The sequence below is a fragment of the Lampetra fluviatilis genome, chromosome 12 (assembly GCF_964198595.1).
Source record: "Lampetra fluviatilis chromosome 12, kcLamFluv1.1, whole genome shotgun sequence".
NCBI lineage: Eukaryota > Metazoa > Chordata > Hyperoartia > Petromyzontiformes > Petromyzontidae > Lampetra > Lampetra fluviatilis.
In genome coordinates, this window is record NC_136286.1 from 10,295,534 (window position 1) to 10,315,910 (window position 20,377).

General features: G+C 47.6%; 1 protein-coding gene across 2 annotated transcripts; it reads right to left on the reverse strand.

Annotated features, from left to right (window-relative positions):
• Positions 1 to 502: 502 nt before the first annotated feature.
• On the reverse strand, positions 503 to 19,069 carry LOC144934963 (uncharacterized). 2 transcript variants are annotated; one of them, XM_078861223.1, is made up of 5 exons: positions 18,824 to 19,069; positions 6,406 to 6,531; positions 5,190 to 5,295; positions 3,002 to 3,327; positions 503 to 1,618 (listed from the first exon to the last, which is right to left on the reverse strand). In XM_078861223.1, exons 1-5 carry the CDS (start codon positions 18,971 to 18,973, stop codon positions 1,511 to 1,513), a joined length of 816 nt encoding a protein of 271 aa, XP_078717349.1. In that variant the 5' UTR covers positions 18,974 to 19,069; the 3' UTR covers positions 503 to 1,510. The 2 variants fall into 2 exon arrangements, with proteins under 2 accessions (XP_078717349.1, XP_078717350.1); XM_078861224.1 differs by lacking the exon at positions 18,824 to 19,069 and adding an exon at positions 8,020 to 8,608.
• Between the last annotated feature and the right edge of the window lie 1,308 nt (positions 19,070 to 20,377).

The window sequence follows — 20,377 nt, forward strand, 5'->3', positions numbered from 1 at the left end:
TGCCAAGAGGTGACAGCTTTAAATCACTTGAGGATCATCCAAAGTGATCGATCCAATGAGACCTCCTCGGGTCCCATTAAAACACCTTTCAGAATAAACGCCTCATTTCAGAACCAAAACATTGCACCCGACTTGAACATTCCTCGAAAACAATGGTGTACAGGTACCATCAACTATATAGCAGCATCAACAGGCTGATGCACACGTCTTCATGAATAGCAAATGAAAGACAAGCCACACTGCGAGTGTGACCCAAGCTATGAACCGAAGAGTTAACACCTGTCGACTGTGCTCCATCAAAGGAGAAATAACAAAACTACACAAACTATCTCCCGAAGCCCTGTCGTGGCTAATAGACCTCGACATTGGGATTTAGCTCATGAAAGATATTGCCATCATACTCAAGAATAGAATTAGAACACCCTCCCCGTGAAGTTTTACTTCCGATCCATATATAATTCCCCCAGCATCGACACATTTTATGAACATAAAAGACTCACGGTAGGTGTGCAAGAGTGTACTTTATTGGTGGAGGTTTAGGGAAGTTTAGTTATAAATGTAATATTTTAAATTATTAAATTAAATATGGGGAGCAGTGGCACAGTGATTGGTATACTGTGCTATGAACCTTTTAATCGGAGTTAGATTCCTTACCACTGCCCCCCCCCCACACCAGTGCTGATCATATCTTCGTTGTGAGGATTAAGTTACTACACTTCACCATGCTGGCCAGTGCAGGTTAGTGAAGGTGGGCATAGTACAGTACAACAAAGCAAATTACTGCACTATTTTTTTGCTGCCCACAATGTGGGTTGGCTAAAAACTCGCAGCTGGTTAATATATCACTTGTCACTGTTAGCCATGACCAACACTCGAATGATGAATTTATGAATTCATTGCCTTAATTCTGAGTTACTCCTCTTATCCGTGCAAAAAATACACGAGCAATATTAAGAGGAAAAATCATGCATACACATTGAATACGTGACGCTTTCCAACAAGCATGTCCTTAAAAAATGTTTAATTATCAAAAATAACAATTTCTTTCAAGTACATGAGTTGTGATATCAAGACAGGATTCCCACACATGATGAGTTGATCTCACGAAGTAATGATGTCATCAGCAAATGAGGCGAGGTGCGCCTTGACTGAAAGGTTTCTTCACAATCGCTTGGTGTTTTCAGACAATTTCTCAGAAACCCCCTCGATCAATTTGAATGCTTTGCTGCAGGATACGTTCGTAATAGCAACACAACTTTATATTAACATTACATTTTTATTGACAAATGTTTTCCAGATAATTATGACCCGATGGACAGATGGACAACGCTAAAGGCGTGCACAATTTCACTCAAATAATAGGAGGGTACATAAGGAGTTTCACTGTGTGTTAAAATTGGAGCCGGGGCATTGATGGGAGGTGGCTTTTGATGCATACAACTTCAGCACTGGTGGAAAGTTCCATAAGGATGTAGCTGTTGAGAAGTTGGGCTGCCACAGTATGAAATCCTTATGGTTTCACCAACACAGAATTTTCCTCGCTGGATTTCATACAATACTTCTCCATGCACACGTGACCAGCTGGGCAGCAGTGCACCCCGTCAGCACAGCACACCGCCTGAAAGTAAAGTGTGTGTGTGTGTACACACATACAAAAAAAACCATCACTCATGTCCACAAAAGAATGCAGAATGACCAACTGGCAGTTTTAAGAGTATATTTTTGTTAATTTGATGAGGAAGCGATGCTACATTTGCAATGTTAAATGTAACATGACCAATGCTGCATTACAAATGACAACTTTTCGGAATCCTTTGATCAATTTCAACGGTTTTCTATTAATAAGTCCCTAATCGTAATAAAACCTTATTACGAACATTTAAGTTACGTTTAAAATAAATTGCAAATGTTGCATTCTAAAACTAGATCCTGATCGAATGAATGAAATATACTCGTACAACTACCACGTCATCATTCTGGATGTATGAATACATGGAAGCATTGACTATTCTGGCAAATCGCCCGAAGATGCTGGATGTAATTTTCAGCGAAATGTCGGACTCAAATTGTAAATGTTATGGATCCACTCTTCAACGCACCGGTGGGCTAAAGTGGTGAAATATTTGTCTTTTGTCAACGTGACACATTTTATACTGATTGGCCATGTCGGGTAGTGGAGGGTTGCGACACATAAATAACACGGGATCTAACCCAAAAACCTTTATTATTACATACTCTTTGGTTCTTTCGGTAAAGTCACGTAGGTATAAAATAAAATAAAACACGACGTTTCGATTGCAACACAAGCGGTCGTCCTCAGGTGGAAAAAATATAATCCAGCAGTGGAACTGCTGAACCGCCTTAGGATGACCGCTTGTGTTGCGATCGAAACGTCGCGATTTATTTTATTTTATACCTACGTGACTTTACCGAAAGAACCAAAAAGTATGGATTCCTGCAGTCACAAAAGCTTCAAATAACCTTTATTATTAATAGATTGGGCAGATGAGTCAATGATGGAGCAGCTGGGCACAAGGTTGTGGCTGCTCAAGGCACAGTTTGCAAAGTTCAGAGAGGTCATTATGATTTATAGAGGAACTAGCATCAGCAGAGCTGCACTGCTTTCTAGTAGGAGGGGCCCAAGCCCTCCCGTGCTGCTGAGTAATGTTCTCATGGACAGGTGGCCCCAACACTGCTGCTGTATATGATCCGAGGGAGTCCGACACATGTTTGCACACCAGAATCTCCAAAACATAAAGGACGCAAGCTAAAAATACAAGATCTTATGCAGAAACGTACTAGGCTATGCGTACCCTGGGCTGTCCAACATGAGTATGAAGCTTCGTTACAATAAAATAGTTGAAATTCAGTCAGGCACCGTAGCATAGCGCTCCAGTCATGTCACTGCATTGCAATATTTAACATATGGGAGCAGTGTCTGCATTAATGCTTCCAGAATGCGATGATGACCTGCAGCAGTGACAAGCGGACAGACACTTACGTTTGGCACACCGCAGCATCCCCACGATCCAGCAGGGAGGTGGCAGCATGTGCTGTCGCCAGGGCAGTACCGGCGATTTGCACATGAGACACTGGTCACTTGCTTCTCCCAGGGCAGGGAAGCAGCCTTGGTGACAACAGCTGCAGCAGTTGTCGTAAGGGTGGGCAGTGCCACCTCCATCTTTGTCCAGGGGTTGACCTCGGCTGAGAGTTGGCACTGGCCCTGATGACTGCCACTCACTCTCTGGCAACGTTTGTCCTTCGGACAGCCGCTGTCATCCATGCAGCCTTCCTGATGCTGTTTTGGGCTTGCACTTGTCGGCTGACCTGAACATATGAAGGATGAATACAAACAGTTCGTACGAGTGAATTCAATGGCAGCAGTAATACTCCAAATTTGTTTTTACAAAATAAAAACAGATCTCCTCACCCAATCATAGACTGGATTAAAGAGCCAAAGGCTAAATACAGACTTCACAGGCATACTGCTTGTTAGGCGGGGAGGGTGCCGGCAACAGGCTAGCGACCACAAAGTTCTGGAATAGGAGCCTGTCCCAAGAGGTTCCATCGCAGAAGAGGTCTCAAATCTGGCAGGCCCCGAGATCTGGCCCAAGGTCAATGCCACTGAGGCTCATACAGTAGAAATGTATGCACGGCACTTACACTGAAAACGAAAGAGCAGGGAAATTCATGGCGGTCCCCCCCCCCCCCCCACCAATTACCCTAGATGCCCCCCAGGCACAGTGCAATCCCACTTGCATGCCTTTTCATCGTGCCCAGATGTCACGAAACTATCTCAGGAGATTGAGGCCTTTTTTAACGACATCTGCACCACCAACCCCTCCCCATCAGTTGAAACTACACCTGTGGAGCCCGAAACCCAATGTCCGTTCGAGACACCAACACGCCCTACTCCCAACCTTCAACATTATAAACAGGAAAGCCATTCTGGATAACTGGAAGGACCATGAACCCCTCCCTCATGGAAACATTGGCACAACATCCTGTTAGCCCAAGCGGGCATTGAGCACCTGAGCCACAAGCATAAAGGGAAATAATGGGAATTTGAGACAAGGTGGTCCCCCTTCCTACGGAGTCTAACATGATGGGAAGGGTTGAGGAGGTCGACAGATGGGAAACGGGTAAAAAGAGGGGCATACCCCTTCAACGGACGAATGGAGACAGGCCCAAGAATGAAGGGAAGTTAACATCCGCCCGTAAGCTGCGTGTAAATTATATTTGTAGAGCGTTCCTTTATTACCCCCCCCCCTCCCCCATCTTAGCATGTTCGTTATTTCTCGCCTCCCTTTTCTCCCCCACATTTAAACTTTAATGCCCCACCCACGCACGGCAGCAGGTCAAACACTCTCTACTTTAAGAACGGCCCTGCCCTGCCGACTAGACCCCCCCCCCCCCGGCAGTTTTTTCTGTTCCCCTCCCAGCGGCCTCTGGCACGTTGTACTAGGCTCGGGTTTTTTGTCACAATAAAAACATAACCAAGTGAACTCTGGTATATACAGTAAGGGGCAACCCTTTCTCATCTGCTCTGCCACCAGCAGTAATGTCCATTGCATGATAATAAACCGATGTTTTAATGCTCGTAGCTGGAATTTAGCCAAACTGCAGAAACTCGCTTAATGAGATGTGCTTTGTGTGTGAATGCAGTCATTCGCGACTGAACGCATGACATTTGTGTTGAATGACCTTTATTCTTCTTCCTTTTTGTTTGTCAAAGGATTTAGACATGCTTTGCTTTGTTTGCACATTTTCGACCAGTTCCCTATTTTTGTAAGGATGTAAATCATGTACCAAAATTATGTTTGTATCACGACCGTGATTATGTAACTAAAATTTGTACTCTACAACGTCTGTACCATTGTGGAACACCCATGAAATAGAGCCCTTATTGGGGCTTTTCTGCTAAAATAAATAATATATCTATATCTATCTATAACTAGTTTAATCACAGGAAGTTTGCCTGGTTTCAAACCCAGGATATAAGCGGTGACAGTTCAGCACTAACCTATAAGCAAATTTAGTTTGTTTAAACACATACCTTTTCTTAGGAATGTACTGTGTACTTTCATGCACACGAATTTAAAGAAAACATTTGTGAAATGAAGGATCGTGTCTTTTATTTACTTGCCTGTACATGTGTTGGCATGTATCCATGCATTGTTAGCAAATACCTGTGCGTTTCCAGCCGCCTTCAGGGTAACACACATGCATGTCCTCAACAGTGATGCATGTGTTGTCTGCAGCACAGCATGCTCTTCCATCGGTACAGCAAACACCCTGGGCAGCACAAAGCCAAGATCGATTCACGAGTATATCAGATGTTTGCAACAAAATCAAGATGAAAAGGTTGGGAGTATTTTAACACTGTAACATAGAGGCAGTAATCCCATTCACTATCAGGGTTATATGATGTTCAACTCAAAGTGGTTTCCTGCTCAGCTGAGTGCAAAACTATGCTCATTTCTGTTTGCAGTTCTGAGCCAGTGGTGGAAAGTCCACACTCCAATGGCAGGAGAGAATCTACACAAAAAGGACAACCACTGTTGCTGAAGAGTTCGGTTAACAGCCGACTGGGATCTGAACTTGTAACCTTCCGATTGGAAGGTGTGCACTCTCCTGCTGCGCCATCCATTCAGAATTCTGTTAATTTAGCATTTACTATGGCAAAATAATAAAAGAGTCGTGTGGCATGTTATAGCTCTGAATGCTGTTGACACACCACACTGCTGATGACACGTCAGGATAATTATGTTTCTAGAATAGGCCCCAGTCATGTTTAAAGTGCTCCATCTTTCATCAGCACAAGTATATATGCATGTGAGCTCCCAAATCCAAAAGCAAACACATTGTTGAATCACATGTCAGTTCTGCAGCCATATGTACCTCTGTGGTTGCAGTTAAACTACCTTTAATTTATGGCTGGGAGTAAACCTTATACATTTACACCTCATACATTTATCTTTGCTTTCTCTGGCATAGTACACATCACAGGCTGAAGATGTTGATCTAGAAGTAAAAAAATGTTTAAATAAACTGAAAATCTATTGATTATAAAAGTATTTGCTTTGGCAAGCTGGAACTAGACTGTGATAAAACTGGCCTCACGAAACACCTGGCCTTTCTCAGAGTCAAGCAAGGCCAGAAATGACATGTTCATTGCATGTGATGTCAGTACACTGTGAGGAGACAGCATCACCATGTCTTTTACACGTGATTCGACTCATTTGTTGCAATTGACGTTAGTGGCACGGCCCAACTTTTGCAGTGGAAAAACAACTTGGGGATGCTCAGCACGGCCCTGGCATGGCTCAGTTGTACGTTGAACAGTTTATGAGTCTTTCAAATCGATGCTTAATGCTGTACGGCATTACTGCATGAGCCACGTACTGCTGGGGCAGGACAGCAGAGTGGTTCTCCACTGTGCAAGCAGATGGGGCCGGAGCAGTCGATGGAGTCTTCAGATTCCGCAGGAGAGAGAGCGACTGCTGGAATGACGTCACTATCTTCAGCAATCTGTTCCAGGATGAGAACACGTAGCACACACAAAAAAACATCCCACTGTTTAGAATGATGGACTGTCATCATATGGCCACAATGTCCATAACGGGTAGGAGGGGGGGGCTCTCCTGGAAGAGTCGGCAGATATTTCATGAATAAATATGGAGTGGTGACAAGCCATAGCCTCCAGAAGCAGGTTCCCCTTTGGTTGAGTCTTCCGGTGACAGAAGACATTCTGTTCGAGAGGCCATGAGGTGCCCACTATCTTCAGACATATTGCTCCCAGCCTCACCAAAAAATGCCTTACAACAACGTGGAAAGTTATCAAGAGAATCCAGAAGACCTGCCTGGAGAAACGGACAACTTTGGAGTTGTGCGTGGCTGTTCTGAGAGTACTCTTGCATAATTGGACCGGTCAAGACCAAGTGCGGCCTTTGCCTCACGGTGAACCTCGCACTTGCCTGCAACTGCCTGGTGGGCATCTACCGAGTTTGACCTTGGCTGCACACGGATGCTTCACCTCTTTCAACAACCGAGTGCTACCTTATCAAGTACAGCGGACACCGTCTTGTTTCATAGTGCTGTCCGCCCAAGGTTTAAAAGGATAAATACGGTGTTATAGATGAGTGATTTCACAGCGCAGTGTTCTTCATTGCAAGGTGGCCCCTGGTGGACTTTAGTGCGGCCTCTGACGTGCGGCCCCTGACAATACACATGCCACGATCCGAGGGGCGTAGGTTGCGAAATGGTGTGAGGATGCAACAGGTGTCGAAAATAAGTCGGTGTGAGATCTCAATGCTTTAAAAGTTCACAGTAACATCTTGAAACCGATTCTTCGCCTTTCCGGGAACCAGTCTAAGAAGGCCAGCACTGGTGATATGTAGTTTTGAATGTCTCCCTCCTACACCCAGACCACTACTCGGCACGTTTGCAGAGGTGGAGTTATTCACGGCATGAAAAAGGTATAGAGTGTTTAATTCAGCCATATACGCATAATAATAAAAATGTCAACGGACGCCTCTGCATGCATTACACAATGTTTGCGCTCGCCAGTCATTCTTGGAAAACTACGTTGCGTACGATCAATACGTTTAGAAGGTCATTTTATTTATATCGTTCCAAGTTAACATAAGATGTAAATGTTATCAGTCATTTTATATATTGCCAGATTCATAATTGATTATCCACCAATGACTCATGCACGATATAGTTTCACACATTTACATACCTGTCAACCCCTTATCAGTGCCCTAACCTTATTACAGACCAATTCAGACCTTATGTGTCACTCCGTGCCCCTTGTAAATCTCAACGTTCATCCCACAAAGTCCCATCACAAGCGAGAAACGCAAAAAATAGACAAGAACAAAATTGCCTGTATTGAAACGGTTGTACGCCGTATGGACCTGAAAACTCAATTTCCCTGTACAAACAATACGAAGTAAAAACCGTACGGGTTTGACAGCAATGTAGATGCACTTAAACCCACTGCTCCCCACTTGCCTTCTCCCAGCGGCAGCAATCCCACCCGAAAGGAATAGAGGCAGCACTGGGCAGCGCCGCAGTTCTTTCCATCGAGGCAAACATCAGCAGCCACCGGCACGAAGACGTTACAAGGCACGAGCAGCAGCAGCAGCAGCAACAACCGCTGCTGCTGTTGTCTCTGCTGCCAGAGGGCCATGGTCTCTGAGAATTCACCGCCTCGTCATTGATCAGAAGATCAGACCCGCAATGTGCTCCCCTCTCAATCACTCAGTCCCCCATATCTCTCTCACTCCTTCCCCCCTATCTCTCTCACTGCCTCCCAACGTCGGTCTGGAGGTTGTTTTTGAACAACGCCGCACCTCCGAACAACGATGATATGGCCGTACACGCTACCAAAATAAGTTCAACACAACGCACATTAACCATTGCCGACAAGTATCGGATGGAGGAGATGTTTGGGCGCATTAAGGGAAGTGCAACGCCAAACTACGCAAGGCTCAACACCAGCCCTCCCGTACACAATCGTTAAATTAAGCGATGGGCTCAATGTGTAATATATCTCTACTCTAATATAAACGGGGGCTGAGCGCTAAAGCAGATCGCATTGGTGTCTCATTCTGTGCAGCGGCGTTTAAACATGTTCTCTTTCGAGTGCGTGTGGGTAACTGCATATACAGTTACCCTTTGTGTATGAGCAGAGGTCACGGTCACGCTACAGGGGGAAGTAGGAATGCATGGGCATGATAAAGTGAAAAGCGCTCGATAATCTGCAGCTTTGCCGCACAGCAGATTAACGCAATCTGAAGGTGAAACACAGCTTGGTTGCTATACTGGGCTTAAGCAACGAACATAACTTTAAATAATAACACAACATTGTCGAGTACATTTGGTATTTGTGACATCATACTACTGTAGTAGGTTCGAATTAGGTGCACACACACGCAGCTTGGAGGCAACACTATTTATTAAACGGTAAGTAATATAACACTGTACATAAGGTGGTGACCACCTTCCTCAACTCACTAACACTCTGGAACACGACACAGACTGGACCAGGCAGGCAACGGCCTGCCTGGCCCAGGACGACGACTCGGGACTTGACGACCGATGCTGTCTTCACTTTGGAGTACAATACAACAGCCTTGCTCTGCGTTCACACCACGCTTATATCTGCTTTGGCGTGGCCGGCTCCGCCCAGGCGTGGCTGGCTCTCTCCAGGCCACGCCTCCCTTCCCAGGACACGCCTCACTTCCCCCACCTCTGGGAAGGTCCGGATCCCTCCAGCACGTGACCCCCCAGGCACCCCCTTGGGGCCCCCAGCCCTCGTACGGGCCAACACAGTAGTGACCGTTCTATGTCACTACACTACTATTAATAAAAATAATGTATGCCTCGAGTTTCCTGGCTGGCTGCTGGCTGGGTACCGCTCTACACCAGCTATAACTCGCATACAGTCTACACAGTAATGGCCACACTGAAGGGTTGGGAGTAAGAAATACAGAAGCCTCACAAAGGTCAATTTTAAAAGTGCTCACATGTTTCAATTTGCGCTCCTGTCGTAATTTCATGGCAGAATATTATTTAAATCCCTCCAGAAAATAAAAACGCCTCACAATCCGTATCATATTGTAATCATGTTACAGATGTAGTGACTGCGAATGTCACTGTGTGGTGCCGGGTCTGCGAGGCCACGACGGATGTGTTGTCATTATGTGCAGCCCAGTTACTAGGCGTAGTACCAGCCCTAGCGGGGCTTGGGCGAGCGCTGGTTAGCGCAGTGACACCACGTACAGTGTGCGGTGCGGGCTCCCGGTGAGGGAGCGAGAGAGAATGTCAGCCAGCCAGGGTTACGCTGTACGTTGGGACATGATACGCTGGTTGACCTGCCGACACGTGACCGGATGATATTGGAGGGGGGCCACCGGTGGACGGGGGCTGCTGGGTGGTCACGTGGTATGGAAGGGCTCTGAGGAGCCTTCGGGAAAGGGCCAGAGAGATTGAGAAGGTGGGCAGGGCGAGAGGCAGAGCCAGCCCCAGCCCGTGCCGATATAACGGGGCCCCGTGTGGGGCTCGGGATTCTTGTCTGTTGGTGAGAGAAGATCCACGTCGGGTTGAAGAAGCCTCTAGCCACGCGATCCGGGACCCAGCTCGTGGTCCGGACCGGGATAGGGGGACCGTGTCTAGTTCTGCCGTAGCGTGGTTAGATGGACGTTCAACACCCGAGTGTAGGTTAAATTATGTTGTGTTGCTGTTAATAAAAGTGTTGCTCATCAAGACGTCTGCGACTATTGTCAGCTGTGAGGAAGAAACTAGCACTAGTTCAGTTTCCAGTAATGTTGTCACTCCCCCAGAGCCATCCTTTTAAGGTGAACCCTCAACAGCAAATGGTATACAAGAACCATCATTTCCACCTCAGGAGCAGTTAGGCAGTTCACAAGAATCAAATCAGCAACCAAGCCATTCCTGGTGCTATGAGGTCACTGACCCTGCATGATGGCAAAGCACTTCCAGTGATATTGTTAAGTCGGTGCTTAATGAAAGAGGAGCAGTCCCCTTCCAACCCGCAGTGAAAAATACCCAGCTTCAGTCCGAGATAGAGCGCTTGATGGAAAAACTAGAGGTTTCAACAATGAACTTCTGAACTGTATATTGCCAAATGGGCAGAAGGTTTCTAGACAGTGGCTACTGTACTCACCCTGAACAAGTTGTGTGTGCACTGTTTTGCATGGAAACTGTTCTCCAGCAAGCTCATGGCTTTAGTCAGGGGTTCAGTGACTGGAAGCACTCTGAAATAATAGGGGATCACGAAAAGAGTGCAGAACACAGATCATGCATGCTTGCCTTGCACCAGTGGACAAAGGGCAGTGCTATAGATGCAGATCTCATGTAGCAACTTGATGGGGAACGTAAATACTGGAGGGACATTGAAAAGAGTTGTAGCAGTGATCAAGTTCTTGGGTGAAAGAGGACTTACTTTTAGGGGAGATGATGAACGGTGTGGGTCAAACAATAACGGTAATTTCCTTAGCATCCTAGAATTGCTACCACAATTTGACTCATTCTTAGTGGAGCCAATTGAGAGCCACACTTGTAAAAGTTTAGCAGACTGTGACTTTAAAGGTGGAGGGCCTTGGGTTGGACCTCTCAAACTGTAGAGGTCAGTCATATGACAATGTAAGCAACATGTCAGGAAAATACAATGGGCTACAGGCCCACCTGATGTATGTGCCTTGCGCAGCGCATTCACTTAACTTAGTGTTAACACCTTAGATGGCAGTAGCCCAGAGGCCGACGAGTTTTTTACATGTTGCAGTCACTGTACACATGTTGCTCTTCATCCACACACAGATGGGGGAAAGTCTTTCGGAAGACAGATGTCAGACTGACATTAAAATCGCTGTCCAGTACTCGGAGTGCTTGGGCCGAGTCAACAAAGGCACCATGGAGAAATTACACCCACATTAGAGAGGCCTTCAGTGGTATGTGCAATGATGATAATGAGAAAATAAATACTCGAATTGAGGCTGCTGGACTATGTGCTAAAATGGACACCTTAGAGATGGTGTTCATGGCATTTCTGGGACGTCATACTTGACCGGTTCCATGCTACAACCATGCACCTACATTGACATCTTTGTAGCAGCACTGTCTCGGCCTCGCTGTGCGTTGCGTTGCACCACTATCCGAGTAGATAACCTCGCATTCAATAAACCTTCAGAGCCAGGGTGAACATCCGACTCCAAACGTATTTAATGAATTGAACGAGGTAAAACTGATGTAAAAACACAGCGCAAATACAACATCTGTTAATAATTGGAAATATCAATACAATGAATGGACACTACAGCATCATAACATTGTCTTAGATAACATGAAACTCAACAATAGATCCTGGATGGACCAGGCACCGACATTAGTACTGAATAGCTATACAAGAGAGTAAGCTACTGTGTTAAGTAAGGGCACATCGTGTAATCACCATACTGAAGCCCAAATGTACAGCACCATACATAACACTGAACTATGGATGAGATATTTCATCATCCTTGCTCTCAAGATCGCAATAAGGTTACATGGGTACGAGTCTGACTCGACTTATTCAATTACAAGTAACATTCACAGTAAGGAAAGTTGCAGGCTTCGTTAACTAGGCCTCATATTTATCATAACAATTTAACAGCATTATAAAAGGCATTTACAGAATTATAACGGTCATTCTAACATTATAACAGCATTCCCAGCATTATAAGAACAGAAATTAACTTACAGACAATGCTTCTTAAAGTCCCACAATGAGCAGTTGAACCTGTCTTCACTGGGACACTATTTGTGCCACCATTTTGTACTCTGTGTAATAGCTGACACCCTGCCGCGTGGCTGAGAGGGAATCTTAAATCGTAACTTCCTGGTCACGTGACCAAATTCAACATCCAAAACAGAAAATTCCTGTGTACACACACCCCCACACCTGCCATGAGGCAGAACAAGCACAGCTTTCGTCTTCGTTGACAGATTTTGGGGTGGGACAGTGAGACTAGCTTGAGGCTTTTGAAAGGGCAGCCTTAAATGTGACAGGTGTCTCTCAGGTCATATAAGCACAATCTTCAGTGGATGTTGGGTTTGACAAGGAAGGACAGGGTCAGAAATGAAGAAGTGAAAGAAGACCCAAGGTGGTAGAAATCACAGAGAAGAGTAGAGAAAAGAATGGTGTGGTTCGGTCATGTTGAGAGACAACAGGAAAATGATGTAGGTCAGAAGGTGCAAGTGATGCAAGTTAAAGGAAAGAGATCAATAGGAAGGCAGAAGAAGAGGTGGCGGGGGGGGGGCGATGTGGCGCAATTAGACATGGTGGCCCGAGGAGCGGAAAGAGAGATGGCGCAGGACAGGACAGCGTGGAGAAAGTTGGCAAGGACAGCGGACCCCATGTGAGTGGAGCAAACGTGTAGAAGAAGCATATTACTTATATTCAGGGCGCTGTGGTACAATGAAATCATATTACAGCGCCATGGTACAATGAAATCATATTACAGCGCCATGGTGGCGAGATGTTATCTCCCTCGTCTGGTATACAGGAGGTCGTGGGTTCGATCCCGACCCTGACGCCTCTATATTTGGATTTTGCATGATCTCCCCATGGTCGCGTGGATTTTTCTCCAGGTCCTCCGGTTATTCCTTTCGTGCATTTAGAGTATTTGGCTGTGATAAATGCTAATATATAAACACCCAGCTCTGTGATTCTGTGATTAACGCGGCATGGATTGGTTGAAGTGCGTCACGTGACCGCGAGCAAGCAGCCAACCAGAAGTGCGCCCCTCCCAAACATGTACGCCCCCCCATTTGGTTGAAGTGCGTCACGTGATCACGGGTGAGTGAGAGTGAGGCAGAGCCGTGCTCCATCCACTGCTGCCCTGAGGGACCCCCGTGGTCTCCACTGCTGGCTTGAGGGAGAGCCGCGCTGTCTCCACTGCTGCCGTGAGGGAGCCAGACGCGCTCTGTCCACTGCTGCCCTGAGGGAGAGCCGCGTTATCTCCACTGCTGCCCTGAGGGAGAGCCGCGCTCTCTCCACTGCTGCCCTGAGGGAGAGCCGCGCTCTGTCCACTGCTGCCCTGAGGGAGAGCCGCGCTCTGTCCACTGCTGCCCTGAGGGAGAGCCGCGCTCTCTCCACTGCTGCCCTGAGGGAGAGCCGCGCTCTCTCCACTGCTGCCCTGAGGGAGAGCCGCGCTCTCTCCACTGCTGCCCTGAGGGAGAGCCGCGCTCTGTCCACTGCTGCCCTGAGGGAGAGCCGCGCTCTGTCCACTGCTGCCCTGAGGGAGAGCCGCGCTCTCTCCACTGCTGCCCTGAGGGAGAGCCGCGCTCTGTCCACTGCTGCCCTCTGGGAGAGCTGCGCTCTGTCCACTGCTGCCCTGAGGGAGAGCCGCGCTTTCTCCACTGCTGCCCTGAGGGAGAGCCGCGCTCTGTCCACTGCTGCCCTTAGGGAGAGCCGCGCTCTGTCCACTGCTGCCCTGTGGGAGAGCTGCGCTCTCTCCACTGCTGCCGTGAGGGAGCCAGACGCGCTCTGTCCACTGCTGCCCTGAGGGAGAGCCGCGCTCTGTCCACTGCTGCCCTGAGGGAGAGCCACGCTCTCTCCACTGCTGCCCTGAGGGAGCCAGACGCGCTCTGTCCACTGCTGCCCTGAGGCAGAGCTGCGCTCTGTCCACTGCTGCCGTGAGGGAGCCAGACGCGCTCTGTCCACTGCTGCCCTGAGGGAGAGCCGCGCTCTGTCCACTGCTGCCCTGTGGGAGAGCCGCGCTCTCTCCACTGCTGCCGTGAGGGAGCCAGACGCGCTCTGTCCACTGCTGCCCTGAGGGAGAGCCACGCTCTCTCCACTGCTGCCGAGGGAGCCAGACGCGCTCTGTCCACTGCTGCCGAGGGAGAGCCGCGCTCTGTCCACTGCTGCCCTGTGGGAGAGCCGCGCTCTCTCCACTGCTGCCGTGAGGGAGCCAGACGCGCTCTGTCCACTGCTGCCCTGAGGGAGAGCCGCGCTCTGTCCACTGCTGCCCTGAGGGAGAGCCACGCTCTCTCCACTGCTGCCCTGAGGGAGAGTCGCGCTCTCTCCACTGCTGCCCTGAGGCAGAGCCGCGCTCTGTCTACTGCTGCCCTGAGGGAGAGCCGCGCTCTCTCCACTGCTGCCGTGAGGGAGCCAGACACGCTCTGTCCACTGCTGCCCTGAGGGAGAGCCGCGCTCTGTCCACTGCTGCCCTGAGGCAGAGCCGCGCTCTGTCCGCTGCGCCCTGAGGGAGAGCCGCGCTCTGTCCACTGCTGCCCTGAGGGAGAGCCACGCTCTCTCCACTGCTGCCCTGAGGGAGAGTCGCGCTCTCTCCACTGCTGCCCTGAGGCAGAGCCGCGCTCTGTCCACTGCTGCCCTGAGGCAGAGCCGCGCTCTGTCCGCTGCGCCCTGAGGGAGAGCCGCGCTCTGTCCACTGCTGCCCTGAGGGAGAGCCACGCTCTCTCCACTGCTGCCCTGAGGGAGAGTCGCGCTCTCTCCACTGCTGCCCTGAGGGAGAGTCGCGCTCTCTCCACTGCTGCCCTGAGGGAGAGCCGCGCTCTGTCCACTGCTGCCCTCTGGGAGAGCTGCGCTCTGTCCGCTGCGCCCTGAGGGAGAGCCGCGCTCTCTCCACTGCTGCCCTGAGGGAGAGCCGCGTTATCTCCACTGCTGCCGTGAGGGAACCAGACGTGCTCTCTCCACTGCTGCCCTGAGGGAGCCCCGTGCTCTCCACTGATGGCCGCCTGAGGCTCGCACTCCCGGGGTGCGCTCCGTCGCTTTAAGATGTTCTGTGTTCATATTTTGTTTGTTGCGGTTGCACCCGACTCAAGAGCCGCATGGCTCACAGGGCTATACCTAATCAATGAAACTTGAAACATAATCCTTTATATTAAGTTCACTTGGTTGCTTGCTTGCTTGCGCGCTTACGACCGTGCAAATCTCTCGGTCGTTTTTTAACCCACTTCCCGTGATCCAATCGAGCTGACATTTTCCACACAGACTCGTTGTGCGTGACAATTTATTTTCGTGAAAATTTTTTTCAAAAATTTTCCACTTTTTAGGAAATTTTTGTTTTATATTTAATTTTAAATACCAATGTGATAAAAATGAAACTCTTACTCAAGAAAAACAAAAATGAATAATACAATAAAACCGATGCCACGCATATAAAGGATTTATAGTGAAAAACTTTGTTTTAACGGGTTAATTTTTTAATCGTAAATCACTATCAGCCGTACTTCCGATCGTGTCTCAAGCCTTTCCGTTAATAAGTAGTTGAAGGTGAGTTCTTTGAAAATTTAATCTGACAAACAATGCACACGGTTCTAATTACATTAGTACTGTGTTTTTTTGGGTGCTTAAATCCATTGCTGGATTAAGGCCCACCGCACGCTGTGTGAGTGGATCGTAACGATTTACTTGACCAGCCTGTTGGGGGCCGCCGCAGGCTGTGCTTGTTTCAACATATAATTTGTGGCTCGGTCGCTTCTGAAAAAATTAACCCGTAAAAACAAAGTTTTTCACTATAAATCCTTTATATGCGTGTTCAATGGGCCACAACCCAGCCCACATTGGTCTTTGAAACGGGCGGCTAGAGTCCTCTCGTCCTCTGGCTTGAGATGGCTGCCACCTATGGGTCAGATGATTGCCTGCCACCATTAAGCAATTGGTAATTAAATATAAAAAAAATTTACCTAAAAAGTGTAAAATTTTGGAAAAAAATTTTCACGAAAAGAAATTGTCACGCACAACGAGTCTGTGTGCAAAATGTCAGCTCGATTGGATCACGGGAAGTGGGTTAAAAACGACTGAAAGATTTGCACGGTCGTAAGCGCGCAAGCAAGCAAGTGAACTTAACATAAAGGATTTAAAAATAGCAAAATATGCTCAGTGGTCCTTACCTGGTAAAATAAAAAAATAGTTTTTATTGCTCCGAATACAGAATTGTGAGAAGAGTATGAAATTACAGCTGTCTCATATATCTAATAATAATTTGCACTTATAGTGCGAGCCAATCACGACACACTATGTTTCACGGACATAATCTGCAGTATAGTAATAGGCAGAGGTGGGACAAAGTCATTGTTATGCAAGTCCAAGTCGAGTCGCAAGTCATCAAATTCATGACTCGAGTCTGACTCGAGTCCAAGTCACATGACTCGAGTCCACATCTCATAGGTGGGACAAAGTCATTGTTATGCAAGTCCAAGTCGAGTCGCAAGTCATCAAATTCATGACTCGAGTCTGACTCGAGTCCAAGTCACATGACTCGAGTCCACACCTCTGGTAATAGGTTTTTACCCTTTCAACTGGTACAAAAACTGACACCTTTTTTGTACCAGTTTAAGGGTTAAAACCTATTACTATATTTTGCCACTGGTAAAGGAGGTCTCATAGTATAGTCTGCAGTAGTTGCACAGTAGGGGATGATGTAGATGTGTGATCCTAATTGAGTAAATTGTAACTCTTCCAATTTAACAATTTTGGAGCACGATGCTGGCAAACATTGGCCTACGCATTTCGAATGACATCAGGGGTACATGTAACGTCAACTGTGAAAAGACGCTGCGAATCTATAAGAAGGGGATTTCGTTTTTAACTATGTAAAGCCGAGTTTGGACACACAGTTGTCACCAGGAAAATGACATTTGTTACTGAAGCTTTGTCGAGCTTATTTTTTGGTATTCTATGGAAGTGTTGAAATCCGTTAAACAAGTCAGAAACAGGGAAGTCCTAATTGCTCGTAAGCTTGTTCATCACTGCAATGTACTATGTTCTGCATGGAATACTGAATTAAAATGCGTTCAATTACACTGGATAAGATGCTCCCGAGATGAGATTTGTATCACTGGAGTTAGAAGACTGACGTTGACAGTACGATCCCCTGGCTCGTCAGTTGTAACACCCTGTGGGGCAAAGTTTGTGGAAGAGTAGGCCAAACACCCTCGAAAAGGACTCGCTCTCTCGAGTGGAGGCCACCCAGCCATGCAGCAGTGGTGTGAGCAATCAATTTAATTCAGGGGTTTCATCTTTCACCTGTGCCGTATTCTATTACCGTACAGTGATGGTCAGCTATTTATATAAATAATTGATTGTTTTGCATTTTGAATATTTGCTGTTGGATACACGCATCAGCACGGTTGGTTATGTACGGTGCGAAAGAAGTTCAATATACAAACATGCAAGACAATCATCCTGACCCTGGCTGCTCTTGACATTGCCATGATGATGCTCTTCTTGTTGCCGAGCGCGGACACGCAGCTCGAATATTTGCGCGTTAAACCACGACGCACACACTTTGATGTTTTCGCAATTTACGTGATCGTGAATGTTGAGGGTCGTATATAAAAATATTATACCTGCTTAACTCGCCAATGAATATTATCTACTTGCTACTGTCAACATAATACTGTAAGTGCACCCAGTACACATTGAACCAATGAACCCCCCTCCCCTCTTCAAACACTGAACCTCCCCCCTCCCCCCCTTCAAAACACGTGGTGCACTCCATACACATTGAACCCCTCCTTCAAACACTGAACCCCCCCCCCTTCAAACACGTTGTGCACCCCTTACACATTGAACCCCCCCCTTCAAACACTGAACCTCCCCCCCCCCCTTCAAACACGTGGTGCACTCCATACACATTGAACCCCCCCTTCAAACACTGAACCCCCCCCTTCAAACACTGAACCTCCCCCCCCCCTTCAAACACGTGGTGCACTCCATACACATTGAACCCCCCCTTCAAACACTGAACCCCCCCCTTCAAACATGTGGTGCACTCCATACACATTGAACCCCCCCTTCAAACACTGAACCCCCCCCTTCAAACACGTGGTGCACTCCATACACATTGAACCCCCCCTCCCCTTCAAACACTGAACCCCCCCCCCTTCAAACACGTGGTGCACAACGATTCCGGGCCACGGCTAACATCAGTCGTGAGTGAAATCTGAACCAATCCCGGCCTCCTCCTTCACCAACTATAACATTGCCATGACATAACAATCGGCTGAATATTTAATCAAAGCAATATATAAATATTTGAATTTGATCAACACAAGCAATACTGTATAGCACGCAGACACGGATACGTGAATAAGATTAGTAAGATGTTTTTTTTTTCAGGATGAGTAGGCGGTGTTCATGGCAACAATGGAATTGTGTGTGGTCGGGTGATACACTAACATGCATTTCTTTGTAAGGATACGATTTAAACGCACCACAAAACCGTAACCCTTTGTTGCATTCCTATCGATCACATTCATACCGAAACATTGCTACGTAAGCACGTACCTTCTCCCAGCGGCAGCAATCCCACCCGGACGAATAGAGGCAGCACTGGGCAGACCCGCAGTGCTTGCCATCGAGGCAAACATCGGCAGCCACCGGCACGAATACGATACAATGCACGAGCAGCAGCAGATGCTGCAGCCAGGGAGGCATGGCTTCTGAGGATTCGCTTCAAAGCAGCTTCAGACGTTAAATCAGCGACTCAGAGCACCACCCCCCCCCCATACATAACCCGCCGTGATTGGTGGTGGTAACCTTTGTCAAGTGATGAAGGCAGAATGTAGGAGCAGAAAAAGGGGTGGGTGGATGGGTGGAACCGGAGGAGATTTAAAATATTTAACATCGATCGACGGAACCACATTATGTATTTTACAAACCACTAAAAATGTTGCCCTAGTTGGTGGTAATGTGATCTATGATTTGAGGTCCTATGGTAGTTTTTTTTTAAATCCTTTATATTAAGTTCGCTTGCTTGCTTAGGACCGTGCAAATCTTTCGGTCGTTTTTAACCCACTTCCCGTGATCCAATCGAGCTGACATTTTGCACACAGACTCGCTGTGCGTGACAATTAATGTTCGTGAAAATGTTTTTTTCCAAAATGTTACACTGTTTAGGCAAAAACAAATATTTTACATTTATTCAAATAGAACTCATTCATGGCTTTGGCTGAACGTCAGTGTAGGAGCCCAGAGCGTGACACCTCCACAGGCCCTGGCGGAGGAGCGCAGTTGGTAGCGCCCTCGCTTCCCATGCCAAAGGTCGCACGATCGATCCCCGCGTCCTCCACAGGCGAATATATTTTTTAATCCTTTATTAAATCTAACCTATAAACGTCACTTTTTGTCTGTCCGTCTGTCCGTCTGTTCGTCTGTGCCTCTGCGTATGCTCGCTTTGGAGGGATTTGGCGCTCGAGCCGTGGGGTTTAGGAAGAACAAATTTTGCAGGTGGGCACGCCCCCGGCCCCGCGGTGAACGTAGGCATTTCCGATTTTTCGTCCGTCGCCTTTAAATCGGTCCGATTATCGATTTTGAGCGATTTCTCTTTATTTATTTATTTACTATTATTTATTTACTATTGCCGACCGGCGCGGACCACGGCGGTTGCCCCTGGCAACGGCCAGCGACGCCTTTGCTGCGGGGTGGACGCCATTTTTAATTCCCGTTACAAATATGCGCACGCATTAACACGCGACTCTGAGGTAAATTCATCAAAGTTTCACGTCCTCTTCACTCCCCCCCCACCCCAATGTGTGCAATTACTATTATAGGGTCGGTAGATAATAAAATTATAGCGATTAGACAGTATTATTGTAGCGCGGGGGGGGGGGGGTAAAGGCCCCAGTACCCAGCCTCAGCCGAATGGGCAATCTAGGCGAGGCCGGAGGCTCTGCACGGTACTAGGCCTCGACACCCCACACGTGTCAAGCGACGACTTTGTGGTATAAACTCGATATACCCAGCGTTGCCCGGGGGGGAAATACATTTAAAATCTTCTGAAAACTTTAAAACATTACATACCAATGAAAATACAACTGTGTAATTACTTTTAAACCCGAC

What these genes read in the sequence shown, in the direction of transcription:
- LOC144934963 (XM_078861223.1), bottom strand. Translation starts at nt 18,973, where the DNA reads ATGCCTCCCTGGCTGCAGCATCTGCTGCTGCTCGTGCATTGTATCGTA. An exon ending in ATTGCTGCCGCTGGGAGAAG is followed by an intron (nt 6,532 to 18,823) that starts GTACGTGCTTAC and finishes ATCCTGGAACAG; the next exon opens with ATTGCTGAAGATAGTGACGT. An exon ending in GATGCTGCGGTGTGCCAAAC is followed by an intron (nt 1,619 to 3,001) that starts GTAAGTGTCTGT and finishes CTTTACTTTCAG; the next exon opens with GCGGTGTGCTGTGCTGACGG.